Raw genomic sequence first — 23,833 nt, 5'->3', positions numbered from 1 at the left:
TTTTCTATTAAACCCACTAGGCAATAGATTTTAAAGTTTGAAGAGTCGATCAAGATTTACCAAATGTAAGAAGTTCAGGGGGCATATGTGGACTGTGTAAAAAAATATCTCGTTCACTTCACCGATTCGAGTTTAGAATTTGAATTTTGTTACAGTAAAAAGTTCTCAAAAACAGTCACATCTAATTTTTTTACTACAATAACAAGCTCTCACATAAAATCACATTTCAACTCGAATTACAAAATCGAATTAATGATGTGTGAGGCCAGCAAGGAAAGACATGAACAGCATGAAAACGACCAACAAGCTGAGGTGTCAGATTTATGAGACGCAAAACAAAACAAAACAAAAACTGTTGTGAAACGAAACTGTTTTTTTGTGTTTGATATTTGGAAAGCAGAGGACAAAAAAGCCGTTGCATTTCCCTCCACACATTCCACCATTGCCTTATCTCTTGAGTTCTCTTCCATGTCTCTCTCTTTTCTTTCCCTCCAAACACACAAAATAATCAATCCACTCCTCTTCACCTCCCTAGTCCCTGAATCTGAGCCTCCAATTCTTCTGTTGTTTCTCCAAAATGGCTAGCAAGTTAGCCTTCACTTTGACATCTCCAAGACGACCTTTCTCTTCACTTATTCAAAGACCCTTTAATCCTCTCTCTTCTTCTTCTTCGGCAAGAGTTCAGTCGTTTAACTTCAACGGACGACAATTATGCCTTCGTCGCAGGCTCTCTGTGCTAGTTCCCACTAAGGCCACTGCTGACCAAGAAGGTTAGTCATGATCATCTCTATCTCCCCGAGACTTTGATCTCCAGTTTTCTATATGTGTGTGTGTGTGTGTGTGTATATATATATATATATATATATATGTATATATACATATATTTATCTATTCTATTGATTGAGAAGAATATTCCCGTAAAATCTTAGGAATTTTGAAATCTTGTTATGAATAAGATGAGCATTTTGTTTGCAGTAAAATGACAAAATTTGATGAGAATGTTTGGTCTTTATGAACTTTAGATTTATTTGCTTATAAATCCATATACTGACTGACACCGATGTGTTGTTCCAGGCAAGGTTGAAGAAGATGAGTTTGTTGACAGCAAAATTTTGCCATATTGTAACATAGACAAGAAAGAAAAGAAGTCCTTGGGAGAACTTGAGCAAGAATTTCTTCAAGCTCTACAAGTAATTTCATGTCAAATTTTGACTAGAAGAAGTTATTATTCATTTGGGGTGCTAAGGTGTTTTTTTTTTTTTTTTTTTTTTTTTTTTTTTTTTTTTTTTTTTTTTTTTTCTTTCTTCTTCTTAATTTATTATTATTCATGTTCTTCTACAGGCATTCTATTATGAGGGAAAAGCAATAATGTCAAATGAGGAATTTGATAATCTCAAAGAAGAATTAATGTGGGAGGGCAGCAGTGTTGTCATGCTAAGTATGGACTCATTAAATATATATATATATATATATATATACTGTTCAAGATTAAAAAATAATAATTTTTTCTAAGTTCTAACTTTGAAACCATTTTATAATTCTGCAAATGCAGGTGCTGATGAACAAAGGTTTCTGGAAGCTTCAATGGCTTATGTGTCCGGGAACAAGATTATGAGCGACGAAGAGTTTGACAAACTGAAACAAAGACTAAAGGTTACATCAATATAGTTTCTAGCATCAGCTTAACAGATTTATGGAATTATTAGTTGTTCATCTTTCTGGCAATGACATGAAGCTCATTTACTCTTACTTGCTTTACAGAGTGAAGGAAGTGAGATTGTAGTCGAAGGTCCTCGATGCAGTCTCCGCAGTAGAAAGGTGAGTCGATTTCTCTGTGATCTACCTTCCCTTTAAGTTTGGTTTTGCAGAGATCTCAATTTTCTATAGAGGTTTAGATTTCAAAGTCTAATGAATTTTCTTTTTACCTTGTAGGTTTATAGTGATTTGTCTGTTGACTATCTCAAGATGTTCCTATTGAATGTCCCGGCGGCCGTTGTTGCGCTAGGATTGTAAGTGATAACGTCTCCATTGAATTCTCAAACGCTTATCTTAAACATTTAGAAATCAACCTCTAGAGAATAGCCACTGTATGTTGTGCCATTAAACTTCTTTTGATTAACAGAAGAAAGTTGAAGTTTTTAGATACCAGAATGTAATGTCCTCCTTGCTTTGCTGGTGTTAACATTTCCTTCTTAATCAGACTAAATCTTTCCTGCTAAAGTACTAAATTACCTAACTTGTAATTGGTTTCTGATCATACAAGGTTCTTTTTCTTGGATGATATAACTGGATTCGAAATCACATATCTCTTGGAGGTATGTACCAGTACTCATCGTTATATTTGCATATACCCTGTTCCAATCCTGCAAAATAGAAAAGGATTCAGCTGCAAATTCTTCACTTTTTTTTCCGCGCCTTGCAATACTTTTCTAGTACACATCAACATGCTTTACATTTTTCATTCAATTTCCGAACTAAAATTTGTGTAAATTGATTTCGAGCTGCAGTTGCCAGAACCATTTAGTTTTATTTTCACATGGTTCGCCGCGGTGCCCCTCATAGTCTGGCTATCTTTGACATTCACTAATGCTATTGTCAAAGACTTTCTGATCTTAAAGGTAGCCTTTTCTTGTGAATTCTCGGAAGCCATTTCAAGCAAACAACAAGATGTGTTACGGTTTTTTTTCTTTTTTTTTTTCAATATTAACATGTTTAAGGTTCTTCTCTACCATCTAGGGCCCTTGTCCCAACTGCGGAACTGAGAACACCTCCTTCTTCGGGACCATATTGTCGATCTCCAGTGGCGGTACGACCAACAAAGTAAAATGCTCAAAGTAAGTTTGAAGCTATCACCATAATTATAAAGGTGTGATTTTTAGAATAGACTGTATATTCAAACTGACAAAAAATGAAAATTTGTTCCTCAGCTGTGCAACTGAAATGGTGTACGACTCGAATACCCGCTTGATCACATTGCCAGAAGGAAGCAGCGGTTGATTTGCAGGTACATTTTCTATAATGAGATTATAGATTTGCTAATAGTTTATACACATGACGAATCATATACACATTGCTTGTGTGTTTATCCTTGGACAAGAACTTTTTAAAAAAATTATGCGGCAGTTGACAAATACAGGGATATATAACAAGGTGCAGAGACAAATGCATTCTATGGGATATAAAGCTTGTGTCACTGACTTGTTAAGGTGGAAGCCAAGGATGTCACAAATACCTGTATTTAATCCTTTTTGTGGGGAAGGGAATTTTTCTTCATTTTGTAGGGTTGAGCGACATCTAAAGTATGTTGTTATGTGAATATTGTACAATCTGTGTGTATGCTTCTTTACATACCCAACAAGCTTATTTGTAAGGGGACCCAAAAAAAAAAAAAAAAACAGAAAAAAAAAAAGAAAGATTTAAGGGACAGAGAACATAACTAAGCAGGCTGGTCTCCACAAGAGAGAGTGTGTAAACATCGTGATGTAATTCCGTTAGATAATAACATCACATGTACAAATTCTTAGCTGCAGTTTTTTTTTTTTTTTTTTTTTTTTTTTTTTTTTTTTTTTTTCCCCCCTCCTTTGAACACCCGAATGCATACCTCTCTTCAAATTCTTATTTAAGTAATGGATTTGAAATAGCATAGTTCAACTTCCATACAAATTCACCACATTCAAAGCCAGATCATACATTTGAGAAGAGATCTCTTCTTTGGTAGTCTTTGTTTAGTTTTTCATATTTTATCTTTTCTTTTAAACAGTAAAATGGGCCAGAAGATTCTGAGGATAAGCTATTCAAGCAGTAAGCATCCTTCTGTACTAAAAATTCATATAAAGCAATATTTTCCAATGTTTAACATACTTATAACCTACAAATCAGCACCTACACAGCATTGTAGCATATAAACACATCCTCCTGAAACAGCAAATCAAACTAACTCCCAAAAACGACTGATAGATCAGAGACCCCTTCCAAATATGGCACCGAAAAGCAAACATCACCAACTTTATTCTCTATATGATAGCCACATCCAAATAATCCCCAATCTGAATCATCAAAAACCACACTTGTGAGAAATAAGAACATCCATAGAATCAAATTGTGTTGATGTAGTTGGAAGCTTGAAATTCTATTTTGTACCTGGAAATCAAGCCCACCCAATGCCTTGTCATCGTCTATTCGTCTCCCATTTCCACAAGAATGTGTCATCCCCACCTAGAGAAAAGCCATAAAAACCCACAGCGTGTTAGTAAACAATCAGAATAGCTTTAACAACTATGTGAACAAATGGGAAGATTGGAAATTCACTCGACTAGCTAGTATTCAAAAGCATGGAATTCTCACTTCAAAGGTAAAGCTGTACCCCTTACCTGTTTCAACACGAAACGACCACGTTTATCAGGGTATACAAAGGCAAAGGATAGTTTTGCATTTCTTCTCCTAGCTGCTGGAGCTACCTCTTTGACCTGGAAAATAACTGGAATCATTTACAGAACTAAGTTGGTGAAATATGGAACGGGGGGTTACACAACGGTATGGAAGACATACAAGATCAGTTAGCTCGCGTAGTGTTGCATCTTTCCATGTATAAATTTGAACCTCATCTTTGGGTTCCTTGCCCCTCACTGCAAAATCTTCTTCGTTGTGATGGCCTCCAAGCTGCATGGTGTGCGGGAAACGAAAGGCGAGTAAAGAAGTTGAAAAAAAGAGCAAGTGATAATGAAAGTATTTGAATTTTTGTGAAAAGAAAACAAACATGAGTTGTGATTCGAATTAGCGGGCAGAACGGGCCAAAACGTAAGTTACAGTAAAGAAGTTAAGAACCAGGTGTAACACACATCATTGCTACAATCAAAAGAAACATTTAGAATATGATCCTTTTATAATACTACACTAAAATAGGGATACAATATCTAGATATACATTTGGTAAAAACTATCTCCTTCAAAAAAATTAAAAAAAAAAAGGAAAAAAGCTGCTTCTTATATTTTCTCTCTCTCTATAACTAGTTATGTTCAACAAGAACCCATCACTACTCATCTATACTAAATTTATCTTCTTTGTTCTTTCTTTTCAGTTAACCCACAAAAGTTTGTTTCTTTAAATGATAAATCAAGAAAATTTACAAAACACAGAAAAATTTCTCAAGAAAAAAAAAGAAAAAGAAACCCATTAAAGCATGCAAACTATTGAGTTCTACATACCTTCGTGAAAACGCGAAGCAACAAAGGGCAAGTCTGCATCAAATGAAAAAAGAAATTATTATTGAAAAAAAGAAACAAAAAACAATAATTGAGAAGAATAATCGAGAATGTGAAAGAAATTAGGAACCTTTTCGCGATCAACGGGTTCGAATCGGGGGCGAGGGATAACCGGTGGCGGAGCTCTTGAGTGAGGCGGCGGAGGGCCCGGACGTCCACCGGCGGAACCGGTGACCGGGAGCGGTCGGGAGTGAGGCGGCGGCCTAACTCCTCCGGCAATCTTGTCGTCTCTGCTTCGCTTCTCCATTGTTAGGTTTCACTGTAACACTAAACTTCCTTCTACGGTGTTTTACTGTTTTTGTTCTAGAAAGTTTTTCTCCCTCCTATTTACACCACATTTAGGGCTCTTCTCGTGGCCCAACTGAGCCCTAGCTGGCCTCGTAAGTAAAGGGGCTTAGTCATTTCGGCCCAGATTGAGATTTCTTTCAACTTAAACGGCGGTGTCGTTCGACTTCTTTTCTATTTCTTTTTCTATAACGAAAATTTCGGATTTGCTATTTTATTAATTTTGTGACCGGTGCTATCAACTAATTATGCTTAGATTGGGGATAAGCTTGAAAAAGCTTATAATTTCTTGCAATACTTGGTCGGTTAGGTTTGTTTATGATTACTTGATTATACTACAATTTGAATAATAACCTGTCTAAAAGTCAAATACTTTTTTTTTTCCTTTTCAATGTCTAAACTTTTCTTAATTTCAAGTAATCATAAATAATTAAAAGAATTTTGTGGTATAAATAAAAAAAAAAAATACCATTGATAGCGCATAGTTTAAAACATCAGACCTTTCTTTCGAGTTCTGGTTAAGAATTGTCATGTTAAAGACTAATATATTAAGTTATTAACCAAAAATTAATAAATGTTTTTTAGGGGGTGTTTGATAGATGGATTCAGAATCATGATTCTGGATCTTGATTTAGAATAGTATTTGTTTACAGTGATTCAGAATCAGTGTTTGGTTTGGATGATTCTGAATCATAATTCAGAATCTGATATGATGTTATAAACTAGAATCGCTTACGATTCTAAAACCACCCCCCTCTTGATTCAAGGTAATTCAAACCTCTGATTCTGAATCATGGTTTCAGAATCATGATTTGAACCCAAAATCATAAATCATAATTCTAATTCTAAAATCGTGATTAGAATCACCTTAATTTAAATCATCATACCAAACAAACCTTTATTGTTTATCTGAACAAGAATATTGAGACAATAAAGTACGAAAGTAAAAAATCTACCTAAAAAACGAAAGAGACAGTATGGGTAGTCATCGAAATTAAAAATACGGGTGCTAAAAGAATTTAAATATTTAGTTTAAATAAAGTACAAAATTATATGAATTGAAGCCGTACAAATCATTATAAACAAATAAATAAATAAAAGTGAACATTTTATTTTGTAGATAAACTACAACCTTAGCTAGAATGCAGTTATTACCTACCACTTAGGAAGCACAAAGCACATACAAAACCTGCCCGCACGTCCCCTTGCCCATGAAAATATTTTGAGGCAACGAATGAACGGCTGAGATCTTATGGTTGGTTTCTCAATCTAAGCTTCTAAAATATAATAATCATTCTATATAGAATTTTGTACACCTTATTGCAAGACAATATATATGCATACAATGGACCTCAAATTCTTTCACTATATTCTTATAATATAAAACTCTAACTTGACTTGAAGGACATTATCTTCGTGGGGGTCACGAAGGCACATTAGAGAGTTAAGCAGTTGAAGAATTATATAAGGAAGCACGTCCTATCTAATGGCATTGTACTTTGTGATTATAGAAAAAGCCTGCCTTAGGCGTTATTAGAGAAAGAGCTCTAACCAATAGCTCACTAACCATGGCTGCTTTTGCTCATTCATTGTCCTTAATAAGCTTCTTCTTGATGGCACGTATGTTAGCCGGAACAACTGCGGCAAAAGTTGCTTCGCCGCGAACCATCTACTACCGACCAAGCGCTTGGGAAAAAGCTTATGCTACATTTTACGGTGATGAGACGGCACAAGAGACTATGGGTGCGTATAAATTATTATGTTCACAATATTTGTTTATGTTTTATCACGAGGTAGTTTTTAGGTTAATTTTTGTTTTTAAGCAATGTTTTTTATCGGTTTTTATGTCGATTAATGAAAACTTTTTAGAAGTTGGTTGATTTTTACAAAATGTATGCCCATTATAAGATTGTTTTACCAAATATAATCGTGATTATGACTTTGTGAAAAAGTTGAAAACAAGGGTCCAAAATCAATTTAAAAAAGGGAACATAAGAGGATCAATTGGCTAAGGAGATAAAAAGGGAGGCAAAAAAGTTAATAATTAGGATTTTTTTTTTTTTTTTTTTTTGCCCCTAATTGGAATTACAGGAGGAGCTTGTGGGTATGGAAACTTGTTTAACAACGGTTATGGAACGGACACAGCAGCCTTAAGCACAGCATTATTCAACAACGGTTATGCTTGTGGGCAATGCTTTCAAATAAGATGTGTTCAGTCCAAACATTGTTACTCAGGGTTCACCACCATCACCGCCACCAACATCTGTCCTCCCAACTGGTCTCAGGACTCCAACAACGGCGGCTGGTGCAACCCGCCCCGCCTCCACTTCGACATGTCCAAACCCGCTTTCATGAGAATTGCATGGTGGAAGGCCGGCATCGTCCCCGTTCAGTACCGCCGGTACGTATTTACACTTCTTGCTATCACAATAAAATGCATTATTAAACAATCACCAAATCACATGATGTAACAAAACAATTACATATGCCATGTAACGTTATTAATGTGTTTGTTTATGCAACCTGGACATTGTAACAATAAGAGTATGTTTGGTAGGAAAGAAAAATAGAAGGAATGAAGAATGTGGAGGGATTTTGCGAGGGAAAATAATACATGTGGGCTTTACTATTTTTTTCTTTCTACAAGTGGGCAGAAAATGGGATGAAAAATGGAGATAACTCATTAAAGTGAACAAAGTTACTAAATTACCCTTTTTTCCATCAACATCCAAGCAAAAAATTTAAGGGTATAAAAGTAATTTACGAGTAAGATTTTTTCTTTCATCCCAATTTAACTTCTAATACCAAACAAGTGAAGGTAAGCTCATTTTCTATTCATCTTCTCATACCAAACAACATAAAAGAAAATCAATTTTCTTTCCATCATTACTATTTTTCATCACTTTTATATTTTTTTTCTATCTTATTTTTTTTCCTTCCTACCAAACATAGCATAAAAGTAAGTTACCAAAATCTAACGTCTAATGTATATTTGGAAGTAGTAGTTTTTTGACGCGGCAAAATGGGAAGAGTTAAGTCAACTTTGTGGTTAAGGGGGGACCCCCAAAAATTAGAGAGAAACACAATTCTGATTTCAATATTTTAATATTTACATCTGTCTAATACAATTACGAATGTGTCAACTTGTCACTTATTCACGAGCGATAATAAAATAGCCACTAAGACATACGACATATTAAACAAATAATAAAATGAAAATTAAATTGATAAGCTAAAACAAACGACAACGCGAACAAAATTAAAAGAAACAGATTGAGTTATAATGAATTCTCACTTTTATAAGCTAATGCATCTCTCTACGTCTTGTAGAGTGCCATGCGTAAGGAAAGGAGGGCTAAGGTTCAGCTTCCAAGGAAATGGGTATTGGTTGCTGGTGTATGTGATGAATGTGGGAGGAGGTGGTGACATTGCAAGCATGTCAGTGAAGGGAAGCAAAACAGGATGGATAAGCATGAGCCACAATTGGGGAGCTTCATACCAAGCTTTTGCAACTCTCGGAGGCCAATCTCTTTCTTTTAGAGTCACTTCCTACACAACCAAACAAACCATTATAGCTTCGAATGTTGCTCCTGCTGATTGGCGAGTTGGATTGACTTACAAGACTAATGTCAACTTCCATTGATTTCATGGAGGACCCAAAAAAACAAAAACACAGAGATCTCCATTTTTGGTTGATCTGTTGCCCCTAAGGTCTTTCTTCTTTTTGCTTTTTTTTTTTTTTTTTTTTTGGGAGAATTTTCTATGTTTTAATAACCTTTATATATATAAGTATATATCCTTTTGTTGGATGAAAATGAACCCATGTTTTGCTTAAAACCGTTTGGTTTAGTGGCACTGGGATGTTTAAATGTGAAAGAAAGTTGCAGGTTCAATCTCATATTGTATAAAAGAAAATAAACTCATATATATATATATTAGAGCAGAGATGCTCCTGAGTGACCAACTATTTGTTTTGGGCGAGTTGGTTTTCTCATATTGAGTAAATATTGTCTTGCTTATTATACATAATATGTAATGTAACATCTTTATCCACTCTTTTCGTACTTAAAGAATGCTACTTTTGGCTTCTTGAACCTTTCATTCCTCCAAAATGTTTTCAATTTCTGTTCATCTTTTCGGTGAAAAGAGGAATGATTTCATTTCCTCTTGATCACTTTCAATGGACCAAATTCTTTCTCAAACACGGCCAGCAATGCAATCATTCTTGTTTGAACTGTACTTAGTCAATAGGAGACTTGAGATAGGATAAGACAAAAAGTCTTAATCCATAAATCCTACCCGTAATTTGTTGTTATGAGTCTAACGTTAGATTACACCAAAATCATATTTTAAAACAAAAGGAAAACAAACTTAACGAATTTTAATGAATATCTAAGAATCAAAGTTGCGTCCATTTTTCTTAATTAACTCGCAATGGAAGGATCAATTGTTTCATTTAACGTCTTCTTTAGTTGTTAGCTTGCTCCGTTGCTCTATGAATCATCTTGTGATCTTTTGACGGTCAAAATGCAAGAAAAACTCACCCCTCTCCCCAATCCAAAATCTTAAATACTTCTAAGCATGATCATAACATGGAAAAACACAAAGGAAATTGGCCCCGTACAAGCAAACCAAATGGAATGGCATGCTTACTAACGTGAGCCCCACAAAGTCTCCAAAGTGGGAAACACGTATTCAAACACAAATAAGAGTGCTAAGCCACCAAAGAGCAAACCAATCGAGGGAAAAAAAAAAAAAAAAAAAAAAAAAAAAGGAGAGAAAATTTTAGTGATACGATATGGAAAAATGATCTATCAATATTGCACAACTTTTTTTAGTCGATGGATTACATGAGACTCGTTACGAGATTGAAAATATAAAAATTTAATAAAATTTGATGAAAATCTAATAAAATTATATATTTATTGTATTGTTAGAATATTATTTTATACCCCACCACATAATTACTAAGAAAAATAAAATAAAACAAATGCTCTCATTTCATTTGCCTAAGCACGCCAAGCCCTTCTTTACCTCCTATAGCCATCAAGTGTTATCATCGCCCACGCTACAAAATCATTTCTCCCAACCCAGCCATGTCAACTTTTATTTCACTTTACCTTTTTTTCTTTCTCTCTTCTTTTCCTTTTTGGTTTGACATCTCTATTTTTTGGTTTCCAAGACAGAGAAAGCAAATAGTTTTTCCTTCTGTCCAAACAATGAGCTGAGCAAAGTCTTCTTCAGCCGAACTCCGGCCCAAAAAAAAAAAAAAAAAAAAAAAAAAAAAAAAAAAAAAAAAATGAGGCCAACTTTATTGTTAAAGTTAAACCACCAAACTTCTATCCCTTCTCTTAAGACCAACATAATGAGAAAGAAGGTTCAAACTTTCTTCAAACTTTTACTTGCTTTCTCTCTAAACAACCAAAGCTTTATGAACTATAAACTCAAGCAAACACTCCAAACCTTACGCTTTGCCACTTTTTCCTCTTACATCAAAAATTTGAACCAATTTTGGATTACATTCTTCAAAGAAACCAAACTAAGTTCTCTCTAAAAAGAAAAAAAGGAACAAAAAAATCTCAAAACTGAACCAATTCTCTCACATGGGCACTTTTTTATCTCTCACTCTAGTGATTCTCTCATGGGCATTATTGCCATCAACGAGAACCGAAGCTCAAGGCATCAGATCATCTCATCTTCTAGACCTTCTCATTAGAGACTACACTTTCAAGTCCTTCAACACCACCTTACCAACCGGACTACCTTACTTGGTCCGCTTACCGGCCAACTTCTCCGGAATAAAGGTCAACACAGCGAGGTTCCGCTGCGGCAGTCTCCGGCGATATGGCGCGAAAGTCGTGGAATTCCACCTCGGGGTTGGCGTCACCATTCACTCATGTGTGGAGAGGGTCATGATAGTTAGCCAAAACTTGGGATACAATTGGTCGTCCATATATTACCAGAACTATGACCTATCAGGTTACCAACTTGTGTCCCCTGTTTTAGGCCTATTGGCTTACAATGCAGGCACTGATCTGAACTCCGGTAACCCTTTCGAGCTCGGGATCATCGCCACTGAAGCCAACCCCATTAAAATAGACTTTAAGAACGTCACAAGGGTGGTCAATAATTCCTCCATAACTCCATTGTGTGCTAGCTTCGAGAGTGATGGAAAAGTGACACTGGCAAAGCAAGCATCTCCTTATGTCTGTGTGGCCAAGAGGAATGGCCACTTTGGGCTGATTATAGAGAAGCCGTCACCGGCGCAGCCACAGAGCAAGAAGGAGAAGCCTTGGAAAGTCGCCGTAGGAAGCTCGGTGGGCGCGGCGTTAGGCGCTTTTCTTTTAGGATTGCTTCTTGTGGCCATGTTTGTGAGGGTTAAGAAGAGGTCAAGAATGGATGAGTTGGAGAGAAGGGCTTATGAGGAAGAGGCGTTGCAGGTCTCAATGGTTGGACATATTCGAGCCCCGACGGCTTCCGGCACCCGAACGACGCCTTCCGGGATGGAGAATGAGTACTTGGCTCCTCCTCGCTGAGTTTATGATGAATGGTCATTGTTCTTTTTTGTGTTTTGTGAATTTTGTGATATTGATTCTTTTTGTAACATTAGCTGAGGAGTTCTTTTACTACATTTTGTATTGGTTTTTGGACAATGTAGAGTTTAGACCAAAATTCTTCTTGTAGGTTCCAGGTCAGGATTCAGGTGAGATCCATTTCTTACCTTCCAAAAGCAAGTTGAGATTTTTCCTTTCCTTTTTGCAGTTCTTTGTAAATCACATTTTAAACAACAGAGTAAATTTGAAAAACCCAGAAGTTCTTTTCTTTTCATGTTTAGTACTATGCCAAGTTTATGAGCAACAGAAAGGACTAATTTAGAACTTAAAAATAACTCAAGTTTTCCCAAAAGTCATTTTTTTTTTTAATTGCGAATAAATGAGAATCTGAACTTGTAGTTTTAGACTTGCAATTCTGTGAAGATTAAGGTGAGAAAGTTGAGGAAATAGTTTAACAAACTGAGGGCACGTTCAGTTCGCTGATTCGAGTTTTTAATTTAAGTTAAAATGTGATTTTATGTGAGAGTTTTTTACTGTAGTAAAAAAGTTAAATGTGACTGATTCTGAGAGCTTTTTACTGTAACAAAACTTAAATCGGTGAAATGAATGGGGCCGGAAAATTCAGAGTGGCGTGGTCAGAATAAAACGGTAATTTATTGATGACTTCTAATTGGATGAAGCATCGTTAGCATTGTAAGAGAATGCCAATCCCTATGTGGGAATAATAAAAACTAGGTAATTCAAGTGGGAAATACAAGAAAATATTATATCTATATTAGTTTTCTTCCTCCTAAGAAAATATAAATACATTTATACATAGTTTTCTTCTTCTATAGAAAGATTATATCTATCTTAGTTTTCTTCCTCCTAAGAAAAGACAAATACATTTATACATTTTTTTTTCTTTAGTGTTTTTTCTTCTTAAGAAAAGATTATATCCATAAATAACTTTCTTCTTCTTAGGGATTAAAAAATAACGGGGAATGGATTTTTACAACTTCTTCTTTGTGGATGTTTTGCCATTATAGGTTTCCATTAAGGTTGAAAAATTGATGGCAAATGCATTTTTTACAACTTTCACTAGTGGGGCTCTAATTATAGCATTGGACCACAATGAGTTTCCTTTTACCAAATGGTCCTATTATATATAGTTTCTTTTTTCAAAAAAAAAAAAGAAAAAGGTCATATAGATTGAAGCGTTTAGTTCTGAAAACTAGCAATTTGGTATAACTTGAGAATTACATTAAAAATTGAAGTTCAATCTTTTTTTTCTTTTTCTGCTTGACCTCATTGCAGAAAATAAAGGGCTTGTTTTTTTTAGCGAAAAACTCAAAAAAAATCAATTCGAGTTACAACTTTATTCGAGTACATGTTCTTTTAAGTTTAAATTTGAGTTCAAATTCGAGTTTAGGACTAAAACTCGAGTTCAAGTTTTCCCTTCAACTCGAGTTCAGAAACTCGAACTCAAATTAATGAACAGTATTTTTTCTATTCTTAAAAATGTTATAACTTTTTCGTTTTAATTCTGATTGAGATGATTTTTTTTATGCGTTGATAACGAAAAGACGAATAAAACCCGACTCATATACCCTATTAAAATTTTTCATCAGCATTGAGTTTTTATTAAAATATTATCTAAATACAAATTTAAGTTTTGACTCACTCAAACACAAACTAAGATTCTTATCTTAAACCATAACTCAAATGTACACAAAAACACAAACTCAAATTACAAATTCAACTCAAACTATAACTCAAATTTAACTCAAAAATTATACTCAAATTAAATTCTAAAAGAACAAGTCTAAAGAAATGCCTCTGATTTGCAGAACTCTTCGTTGGTCATTGTTGAAGAATGATTTGATGGCAACTAATTAAATAAACCAATAGAAGCGAGTAATGGTCTTTACTTGTCCTTTCTCATGGCTTTTATTTTATTTTATTCATTTTGGCAGCCAGATGTGTAGTATTAAAAAAAAAAAGATTCCTTATCACAAGGTCATGTGATTTGATCTACAATCATTTCCCCACTGCGAAGATGTTTCTTAACTGTATTTCAACTTCAATTATTGACACTAACATAAATTCAGAACATTCACTGAACTCTTAACAGAAAAGATGTATCTAACAATTGAAAATTAATTTTTTTTTTTTACCATAACTAGTAAAAAGATTTTGGTAAATTAAAGAGTTAAGATCTCTGATATAACTTTATTCTTTTCTAATTTTTTTTATTTGGAAAAAAGTGTAATTTTCTTAGTTAATTAATAATCATCTTTCTTTAAGCAAAAAAAGAAATAATTCATCTTGCTAGCTTTTAGGGAGAGCAATAACAATTAATAACTTGAAGGAAGGGACATGAAAGCGAACTCCTAAAATAACTCTAACAAGATTTAAAAGAAAAAACAAAACTTTTTAAAAAAAAAAATTGGGATAGAACTTTTTCTTATATATTAGGTTTTTATGAAGATTTTTTTTTTTTTTAATAATTTTGATAAGGGGTCTTCAACAAATAACTTGATAAATAGGGGAGAGGGAAAATAAAAAATAAAAAGATGAGTGGGCAATAGAAGACCTCTTCTAATTGTCATTGCTGGCGTAATGGATTCCCAAGAACACAAGTTTGGCATAAACAATTGACTCTTTAAATTAAAAAAAAAATGCAATAATTGAGATTATCGAAAAAAACAAAGCAATAATAGATTCTTTGACGTTTAATCTTCAAATTAGGAATATAATTATATTCTTTTTTGCTAATTAAATAAGTTTCCTATGAAGCAACAAAAAAATAAGCAATAATTGCAACGCAGTTAGTTAATAAGGAAATAAACACCCAAAAAAGAAATGGAAAAGAAAAAAAAGCGAGTTAGTAAGGTTATTTTCCCGGGAAAATTAACTGCGTCTTTACTCTTTACTCTTTAGATTTCCCGGGAAAATTAACAGCTTTTCTCTCTCTCTCCTCTCTCGAATCTGGATCGTCTCCTACATCTCTAACAAATCTCTCTAAGCTCTCTCCTCTCTTCGATCCTCCAATGGAGGATCATTCCGTGCCACCACTGAGCAACAACCAAAGCCCGCATTCGCCTCCCTCGTCTTCCTCGCAGCTGAATCTCCCCTCCGCCATGTCCAGGACCTCCCTCGCGCTCGAAACCCTAACTCCGTCCCGCCAAATCGACCGCATGATCAACTCCAACCACTCGCAGTCTCCGTCGCGAACCATCTACTCCGACAGATTCATCCCTAGCAGATCCGGCTCCAACTTCGCCCTCTTCGACATCTCTCCGCCGGCAAACTCGCCGGCCGATGGCCGGGAGGACCACTCCAGCGCCTACGCCGCTCTCCTTCGGACCGCGCTCTTCGGTCCCGAGGCCGGCGTCGCGGCTCCGGTCACGCCGGAGAAGAGAAGCTTCGCGATGAGTCAGCCGAGCCGGAACATCTTCCGGTACAAGACCGAGACTCGCCGCTCGATGCACTCGCTTTCGCCGTTCGGATTCGATGACGCCGTCCCGGGAGTTCACAATAGTCCCGTAAAGGCTCCGAGGAAGGTTCCGAGGTCGCCGTATAAGGTGAATCTGCGATTGATTCGGATTTTCGGTGTTGAGATTTCCTGTCTTGATTGTTAAAGTTTTGTGCTTTGGTACTTAATTCTTTGGATTCATGGAAATTTCTTGTGCATTGTTTAGGTTTTGGATGCGCCTGCATTGCAAGACGATTTCTATCTGAATCTTGTGGATTGGTCTTCGCATAATGTTTTAGCTGTGGGATTGGGCAATTGCGTTTATTTATGGAATGCTTGTAGTAGCAAGGTTAGCTATTTTGGTTGGAATTTTCTGCTCTTGCGATTGTTATAACAATGTGCTTTCGTTTGGTGTCTTATTGGATCATTTTGGAGTGTTAGTTTGTAAGATGTTTGATCTATAATGGTATTCTGTTTGCAGGTGACTAAGTTATGCGACTTGGGAATCGACGACAGTGTCTGTTCTGTGGGTTGGGCTCAGCGTGGGACGCATCTTGCTGTTGGTACTAGCAATGGAAAAGTCCAGGTTAGATGTTATTACTCAATTGGTTCGTGCTCACATTTGGATTTCGTGTTTGTGTATATGGATTAGTCAATATCAAAAAGCTGGTTAAGAAATGAGAAGTGCAAGTTGAAGGTTGTTATTATAAGCAACAGAACTATGAACAAAGATGAAGAACATGATTAACCAATCAAAATAATGCAAGGAATGATGATGAAGCTGAAAGTGTATGCTAATTTTTATGTATCTGTGACTAACTAATAGTTTTCAGTTTCACATTGAAAAAAAATGAGAACTTTACAGAATTACATTAGATTCTACAAGAGGAAGCCGCAGAAATTGAAATTTCAGAACTTAATATCGATTCTCATTTGCTTTAGTGACCAATTAGCAGAAATTGAAATTTCAGAACTTTTATTTTTATTCATTGTTTGGTTTATAGAAATTGATTTTATTTTAGTTATGCTTCTTTATAACTCTTATCTAATATTTGGTATCTGATATATTCAAAAACATTTGCTAATTCACTGTTACCTTTGTGTAGATTTGGGATGCATCTCGCTGTAAGAAGGTAAGAACGATGGAGGGCCATCGATTACGTGTTGGGGCCTTGGCTTGGAGTTCATCTTTGTTGTCTTCTGGTAGCCGGGACAAGAGTATTCTTCTACGAGATATACGTGCTCAGGATGATTTTGTTAGTAAACTTTCTGGCCACAAGTCAGAGGTCAGACTCCTGTGTCTATCAGCTCGAGTGAACTTCCATCTCAACCTGTCAACTATAATTTTTTCAGCAATTCAAGTAGCATTTACTGATTTTAGATGAAAAAATTGACATCATATAATCAGTATTTCTAGTTTTACCTTTCTCTAGCTTGCTGTTGTGCTTCTCCAATTCTTAAAACACAGCGTAATGGTGAATTGATGTGTCTTTTAGGTTTGTGGATTGAAATGGTCGTATGATTACCGCGAGTTAGCATCAGGGGGTAATGATAATAGAGTATGTGATCCTAACTATTTTTAAAATTTCTTTGTGCTCGACTTCTCTTAGCTTATGTTAATTCTCTTTAATTTATGACTAATAATTGATCTGATTGATGCACAGCTGTTTGTCTGGAATCAGCATTCAACTCAGCCAGTATTGAAATACTGTGAGCATACAGCAGCAGTGAAAGCCATTGCATGGTCTCCCCATCTTCATGGACTTCTTGCATCTGGTGGAGGAACTGCAGACAGATGTATTCGTTTCTGGAATACAACCACTAACTCACACTTGAGCTGCATGGACACCGGAAGCCAGGTTGCTTTTCTGGCTCTGGCCGTAATGCCCTTCTCATTTTATTTGAAACTTGCATGGGACACTGATAGGATTCTAGTTAGTTTTGTTAGTGCAAGTTGGCTAGAAATTCTGTTAAGTCAGTTAGAGTTGTTAGAAATATAAGGGTAGCATAAATAAAGTGTTTAGTAGCTGATGAAGTGGGGTTTTAGTCATGGATTGGGCTTTGCGAAAACCAATTATAGGGAGAGGGGGTCGGTCTCTCGAATACCAACCAAAGTTGGGGTTTGTGAGTGTACACGTGTAGAATTCCATATTTCTTCTTCAATACAAGTTCAATTCAGTTCATTTTCTGAGTTTTGGATCAAGAATCGTATCAGACACCTGAAATTTGTTTATGAAGATTGTAGAAACAGAAATTCAGAAACCTGTTTTAAGCTGACGCTTGATGATGTCCTCCCTTATTTTCTTAGCAACAAACACATTTGCCATGTACTTTGGTACCTTAGCTTCCTTATATGTTACATAGGCAATGATATTCCAATATCTGAGCTTTGGTGAAAGTTTTTGTTGGACTCTTCTGAAAAAAGAAAAAAAATGATAAAAGAAGATTGTTGTTCTAAATATATATTTGATAGGGGAAAAAATCGTGTTTTAGAAGTGGGTATCTAATCTCTTTTACTTCATATTTGCAGGTCTGTAATCTTGTATGGTCTAAAAATGTGAACGAACTTGTGAGCACCCATGGATACTCCCAAAACCAGATAATAGTTTGGAGATATCCTACCATGTCAAAGGTATGAATGCATAGTTCTATTTTCATAATTACACACCCCGTGTTTTAGTTCCACTTTACTGATGTTCTACTCTGTTCTTCTAATGCAGCTGGCAACTCTCACGGGTCATTCCTACCGTGTCCTATATCTTGCTATCTCACCAGACGGACAGGTATAAAATTTTCTTTTGCTTTAACGCAAATGCTTCAAATGTTTGCCCGTCTCTTGATTGCTAAAACGTCTAGTTTTCAGACAATTGTCACAGGTGCCGGAGATGAAACACTTAGATTTTGGAACGTTTTCCCTTCTCCTAAATCTCAGGTAAATGATTTTTTAGTTGATGGCGAGAATTCATAGAAGTTCCGCACTGTTAATTATGTCTGTAGTTTCGAAGTCCTTTCTCAAGTTTGTTTTGAGTATAGAAACCATTGGGAAAAGTTTTATAAGTGAATTTCTTGAGAACTGCTTCTCTGATTCAATTTTTTATTCCAAATTCGTACAAGCTTATGCATCGGTAGTTTTATTTGACGAGATGTTAAACGTTACACATAAACTGCTCCTTACAGAAAATAATTGCGTCCGTCCACATCCATATGTTGTTAACAATTTGAACTGAAATTTATGCACGGACAATACATTTTCATCTAGTTGTCTCTACTTCAGACAGATTGAAGAAATAACTTGTGAATTTATAACTTCTTATTGCAGAACACAGACAGTGAAATTGGAGCATCATCTCTTGGAAGAACCGTTATTCGGTAACCGCAGGCGTTCTGCTAGCTTACTGCTTACTTGGCATCCTCCAGAACTTGTCGTGCCTTCACAGGATGAGCAAAGAATCTGATTATCTCGCCACCTGAAATTCATCATGCTCAAAGAGCTACATCAAACTGTTGCCTAAAATCAAGCACATGGGCGGCCGGGATTCTGCCGGGACTGAAAGGCTTAAGGAGGAGTTGAAAAGAGTGGAATTTCCCTTGTTCCACTCCAAAAAAGATTATTCTTACATATATATATATATTTTTTTGTTTCCCACTTAATAGAGGTTTGTATATAGAGGGAGGTGTTGTCAATTACTTGTACCTGCTCGCTTGCGTTGTATATTTGAAAGAGAAAAACACTATATTTATGTTTTTAAACATTTTGGTGTAGCACATTTAAAGAATTCTCATTGTAAATAAATTTATCATTCTTCTTCACAATTTTGTAGCTTTCTTGTTCCAGCCACGAGAGGTATTTTCTGTCTTAGGCAAGCTGCAACTAATTGAATGAGGTTGTTTATCAGATTGGAGTTATAAACATGAAATTACGCACATCGTTTAACACCCAAAAAAAAAATTAAAAAAAAGACAAGATAAAAGAATCTTTTGAAATTAGCCATGTCGTGTAAAAACTAAAATTAGCACAATTTCTAAGCTTTCTGTGATTAGTTGTTAGTTTAACCTTCCAATAACTCGGGATGATGCTACGTTAGCGACCAATATTATTTACTTGGTTTTGTATATAATCTTTTTTTTTTTCAACTTTGGATAAGAATCCGAATTAAGGATCCAATACTACTGGAGTATGATTTTGAAAATTCCACATGAACTTGACTATACGTATAATAAGAAAGCTGTTGGGATTTGTTTCTCACATTTTTGTTTGATTCTAATTATAATTGATTGGCATTATTTTGGGAAATACAAAAGCTACTCGTATGATTTTGAAAATTCCACGTGAACTTGGCTATACGTATAATAAGAAAGCGACTCAATTTAAACATTATACGTAAACTCTATGAATATTGGAGAGATTTTTTGATACGCTTAGCATATCGGTAGGTCAGATTTTTCTAATTATTATAGTGTACTTTTTTATTTTTTCATTATTTTATATAAATGTGATGAATATAAAACATGACCTACCGATTTATTAACGTATCAGAAAAAATTCTTAGATATTTTTGCATATTTTTTTGAGAAAAAAGTAGAAAAAATTGACAACTGACGGTGGTGTCAATATGGACGGCCAAACTTTGGTCAATCAAAATGTAAAATAGCACGAGTTTGACACGACACTAATAGTGGCTTAGCATGAATACATGGCACTTAGGGCCCGTTCGGCTCGCTAATTCGAGTTTTTAATTTGAGTTGGGATGTGATGTTGTGTGAGAACTTTTTACTGTAGCAAAAAAGTTAAATGTGACTATTTCTGATAGCTTTTTACTGTAGCAAAACTCGAATCAGCGAAAAGAACATGACCATAATATGTAAGACAAAAAAAAAGTATTTCTAGTCCCACCTCTCTTGGTCTTTTTTTGTGTTTTTAGGAAAACTTCTATGGGATATTTGTACTTTGAGGTCCCTCTTTATATTGATGTGTCTCAAAATTTAGTAAATATTAAAGCCTTTTACTTTTCACCACTTAAGTTTTATTGTTACAATATTTTCTCTTAAAAAATTGAAATTTAACTTTTTTATTATAATATTTTTCTCTTACATACACAATTTAAGTTTTCAACTTGAATTGTGAACCACACATATCATAAATTATTCATGAAGAAAGAAATCGTATCATAATTATATTGAATTAAAAGAAATTAATTTATTAATGTTTCTATCTAAACTTGATCAACAAATACATGCCAGACAGTTTAAAATCCAACTAGATACAAGTTTACTGGTTGGGAAAACGAAAGGACAAATTTTTACAAGGATCACAAATAGTAATAATAATGGTAAAATTCGAACAACAACAACAATGCTCTATTTATGAGAGCTTTTTACTTCTATTTTTCTACTGACTAAAAATAAAAGTAAAAACTCTACATAAACATGCCCAATGAATGATAGTAATATCAACATTTAACTTGAATTCTTTGTATAGACTAATGACATTCTCCGACAAAATAACATATATCTAGAGAGACTAATTCCACTGGTTCTTGTGGAAGAATTTGTTGCGCTGAATTAACTAGGTAATACTTACATGATTGAGCCAACAAACAAATTTTGCACACACCCATAAAAAATAAAATTAAAATTAAAATAAAAAGTCAGCAAGCTCCATCTTTCTACTTAATCATCATCATCATCATCACCATCATCATCATCGTCATCTAGATTATTTGTTCGGTTTGTTGCTGACAAATCTGGTGGGACCCACGGGGAGTTTTTTCATCCAAATTGGCAACCTCTTCCGACCATTGATATAAGGTGGCCACCGTAGAAGACGTCATTGGAGGGAAACAACACTCGCATTCCTCTTGGCATCGTTGGGGCAAGTCCCAGTTGCTTATTGGGGTTGCCTCCTTAATTTTCTTATTATTATTATTATTATTATTATTATTATTATTATTCTCTTTGTCATCAAAGTTGTGATTGTGGGTCCCATCGGCAGCATCCTTTAGTGGGCCCCAACACTCGACTTTGTTGAATTCTGGAACGTTCGAGTGGAAGTAAACCCACACCAGGGCTTCCTGTAGTTCCGGGTAGTTCTTCAACAGGTTCTCATCCCCGTGAACGAAGGCCTTCAATACCTGTTTTTTTTATATTTTTTTTCATATGAAATAAATTCTTATTTAGGGATCACTAATCAAAAGTGTAATTAAGAGGTTTAATAGTAACTATCATCATAAATCAGCAATATTATGATACGTCACCAATGATTCCCGTCCCAATATAAATGCAAATATAAGACCTTCACGCAATCACAAAGGGCCCCACGTAATTTTATTTTATTTACCGATTTTTTATAGCTAAAAATAATTTTGGGATGATAAAAGGAGTGAAATGTTTAGTTTTAGTTAAGTAAGTTCGCTAAAAAAGAGGATTATGGTACGTTAATATATTAATAGATTAAATTTTTATCTATTAAATCTACATAAAAATGTATAAAAATTAAAATATATATATATAAATTTAACAATTAAAAAACTTGATTTATTGGTGCACGACGACGTACTAAAAAATCTATAAAAAAAAAAACTTAATAAATCCATTAATATTTTTTTAAAAAAATTAATCACCTAAGTTAATACGGAGAATTATAAATCGTGAGAGTTTCTTTGATTTCTCACCTTTTTTTTTTCAAAAATATGGTTCTTATGTGATTTGACAATAAAAAAAATAGATAATTATTTAATGAAAGATTTGTGATGTTTAAAACTTGCTAAATCAAAAGATGAGTTCAATTACCACAGGAAGTTCTTTGGAGAAGATGAAGAATCTGAGCCTAGCACACAAATCTAACAAGAAATGGCCTCCACTTATGTGACAATGAACATGAAGAGACATCTTTCCTTTCACTTTCTTCCACTCTGCCACAACTTCATCTCTCTGTAACTTGTTATACCATCCCTGCAACTACAATTATTCAAACCAAAAAAAAAAAAAAAAACCCAGACTTTAATTTAATATTCCACAAATTTTTCCACTTTTTTCATATCCCACAACGAATTAAAAAGGGCTAATAAACAAAGAACATCAAAATAAAGATATTTGAGTTGTGTATGGAAAAAAATATATTAAAATAAAAAAATAAATTTAAATTTATATAAAAAAATATCATAATAATATAACTTAAATTGTATAAATAAACACATCTTTTGATATATATACTTACTAATTACCTGAGGGTTGTTTATTGTTTGGGAAATGGCCAAGGTGAGTTTAGAGGTGACATCACTATGTGTAAGTGTGTAGGTTCTAGGGAGATTCCCAGGGTGCTTCTTTTCATCAACTCCTAAGAAAAGTACTTTCAACTTTGATGCTTCAAATATTGCTGGCCCAAATAACCTTGCAACCTAAAAATATTGAATAATATTAAAAAAAATCACTCCAATTAAAAAATATAAAAGAAAAATAAAAACAATAGACAATACATACATATACATATATATATATATATATATGTGTGTGTTAGAGAGGGAGTTACACATACAGGAACAATAGCACGGTTAATATTGTTCTTCTTGTTGGATCGTGACTTTCTTCTAGACGCGGAAAAGAGACGATTTTGGTGCTCATGAATACGAGAGAATGAATTATTATTTGGTTTTAGCTTTGATGGGAGGAGAGAAGAAGCAGCAGTCAGAGAACCCATGATCTTTTTCTCTCTCTAAAACTGATTATGATCAGCTCCAGCTTTCTCGGAAGACCCAAACAAATTATTTAAGAAAAAAATCTCTTGAACATAAAAACAAGAGGCTTTGGAGTGAAGGCTCGGCAATTCTCTTCTCTTTAACTTGCTTTTGCTTTGGGAGTTTCTCTTCTTTTCTTTTCTTTTATTTTCTTTTTTTTTTTTAAGCTTCAACTATAAGGTTTGCTTGTTAGTTAAGCCTTGTGAAAATAGTGACTTGGGAGATCTGGTTTTATGGAGAGAGAAAGAGGAGAGAGATAGAGGGTTGCTTATTTCGGGAACGTTACTGTTGCTTGGAGTTGTAGGCTTTCTTCAATTGACCACACGAAAACTGGCTCAAGGATAGACAAATTACTAACACGTGTCATCAATGTATCATCGATAGTAAGTGTAACCGTAAGGACGTTGTTTTTCAGGTTTTTTTAACGAACGCCTCCTGAACTTTTTAAATTTAACAATTTATTTCTTTTTCTTTTTTTTGACAAATGATCTCTTCAATTTAAAAATTTTTACGATTAAGGACTGATCCAAAATGATGTATATA

General features: G+C 34.7%; 6 protein-coding genes across 9 annotated transcripts; 4 read left to right on the top strand and 2 right to left on the bottom strand.

Moving 5' to 3' along the window:
* The first annotated feature begins 424 nt into the window (after positions 1-424).
* Positions 425-3,545, top strand: LOC21405924 (PGR5-like protein 1B, chloroplastic). Of its 3 annotated transcripts, none has more exons than XM_024173274.1 (11): positions 425-770; positions 1,075-1,190; positions 1,342-1,438; positions 1,553-1,653; positions 1,762-1,818; positions 1,933-2,009; positions 2,264-2,315; positions 2,508-2,618; positions 2,737-2,834; positions 2,928-3,004; positions 3,151-3,545. In XM_024173274.1, the coding sequence occupies exons 1-10, from the start codon at positions 578-580 to the stop codon at positions 2,995-2,997; spliced, it is 972 nt and encodes a 323-aa protein (XP_024029042.1). In that variant the 5' UTR covers positions 425-577; the 3' UTR covers positions 2,998-3,004; positions 3,151-3,545. The 3 variants fall into 3 exon arrangements, with proteins under 3 accessions (XP_024029042.1, XP_024029041.1, XP_010108065.1); XM_024173273.1 differs by having other exon boundaries at positions 3,137-3,545; XM_010109763.2 differs by having other exon boundaries at positions 3,124-3,545.
* A 248-nt stretch (positions 3,546-3,793) lies between these two features.
* LOC21405923 (histone deacetylase complex subunit SAP18) lies at positions 3,794-5,558 on the bottom strand. Its single transcript, XM_010109762.2, has 6 exons — positions 5,332-5,558; positions 5,205-5,237; positions 4,549-4,659; positions 4,371-4,466; positions 4,141-4,215; positions 3,794-4,046 (listed from the first exon to the last, which is right to left on the bottom strand). The coding sequence occupies exons 1-6, from the start codon at positions 5,506-5,508 to the stop codon at positions 4,014-4,016; spliced, it is 525 nt and encodes a 174-aa protein (XP_010108064.1). The 5' UTR covers positions 5,509-5,558; the 3' UTR covers positions 3,794-4,013.
* A 1,556-nt stretch (positions 5,559-7,114) lies between these two features.
* On the top strand, positions 7,115-9,189 carry LOC21405922 (expansin-A7). Its single transcript, XM_010109761.1, has 3 exons — positions 7,115-7,289; positions 7,638-7,947; positions 8,877-9,189. The coding sequence occupies exons 1-3, from the start codon at positions 7,115-7,117 to the stop codon at positions 9,187-9,189; spliced, it is 798 nt and encodes a 265-aa protein (XP_010108063.1).
* Positions 9,190-10,916: 1,727 nt separating this feature from the next.
* Positions 10,917-12,082, top strand: LOC21405921. Its single transcript, XM_010109760.2, has one exon. The coding sequence runs from the start codon at positions 11,150-11,152 to the stop codon at positions 12,080-12,082; it is 933 nt and encodes a 310-aa protein (XP_010108062.1). The 5' UTR covers positions 10,917-11,149.
* Positions 12,083-14,959: 2,877 nt separating this feature from the next.
* On the top strand, positions 14,960-19,413 carry LOC21405920 (protein FIZZY-RELATED 2). The gene is made up of 10 exons (XM_024173292.1): positions 14,960-15,666; positions 15,784-15,906; positions 16,039-16,143; positions 16,664-16,843; positions 17,054-17,116; positions 17,222-17,416; positions 18,088-18,189; positions 18,278-18,340; positions 18,421-18,489; positions 18,877-19,413. The coding sequence occupies exons 1-10, from the start codon at positions 15,133-15,135 to the stop codon at positions 18,928-18,930; spliced, it is 1,488 nt and encodes a 495-aa protein (XP_024029060.1). The 5' UTR covers positions 14,960-15,132; the 3' UTR covers positions 18,931-19,413.
* Positions 19,414-20,992: 1,579 nt separating this feature from the next.
* Positions 20,993-23,585, bottom strand: LOC21405919 (protein STAY-GREEN, chloroplastic). 2 transcript variants are annotated; one of them, XM_010109758.2, is made up of 4 exons: positions 23,092-23,585; positions 22,781-22,954; positions 22,347-22,514; positions 20,993-21,688 (listed from the first exon to the last, which is right to left on the bottom strand). In XM_010109758.2, the coding sequence occupies exons 1-4, from the start codon at positions 23,251-23,253 to the stop codon at positions 21,269-21,271; spliced, it is 924 nt and encodes a 307-aa protein (XP_010108060.1). In that variant the 5' UTR covers positions 23,254-23,585; the 3' UTR covers positions 20,993-21,268. The 2 variants fall into 2 exon arrangements, with proteins under 2 accessions (XP_010108060.1, XP_024029073.1); XM_024173305.1 differs by having other exon boundaries at positions 22,347-22,508.
* Between the last annotated feature and the right edge of the window lie 248 nt (positions 23,586-23,833).

This window comes from Morus notabilis, unplaced genomic scaffold (genome assembly GCF_000414095.1).
Source record: "Morus notabilis unplaced genomic scaffold, ASM41409v2 Scaffold87, whole genome shotgun sequence".
Taxonomy (NCBI): Eukaryota; Viridiplantae; Streptophyta; class Magnoliopsida; order Rosales; family Moraceae; genus Morus; species Morus notabilis.
This window is presented reverse-complemented; position numbering and strand designations above follow the sequence as displayed.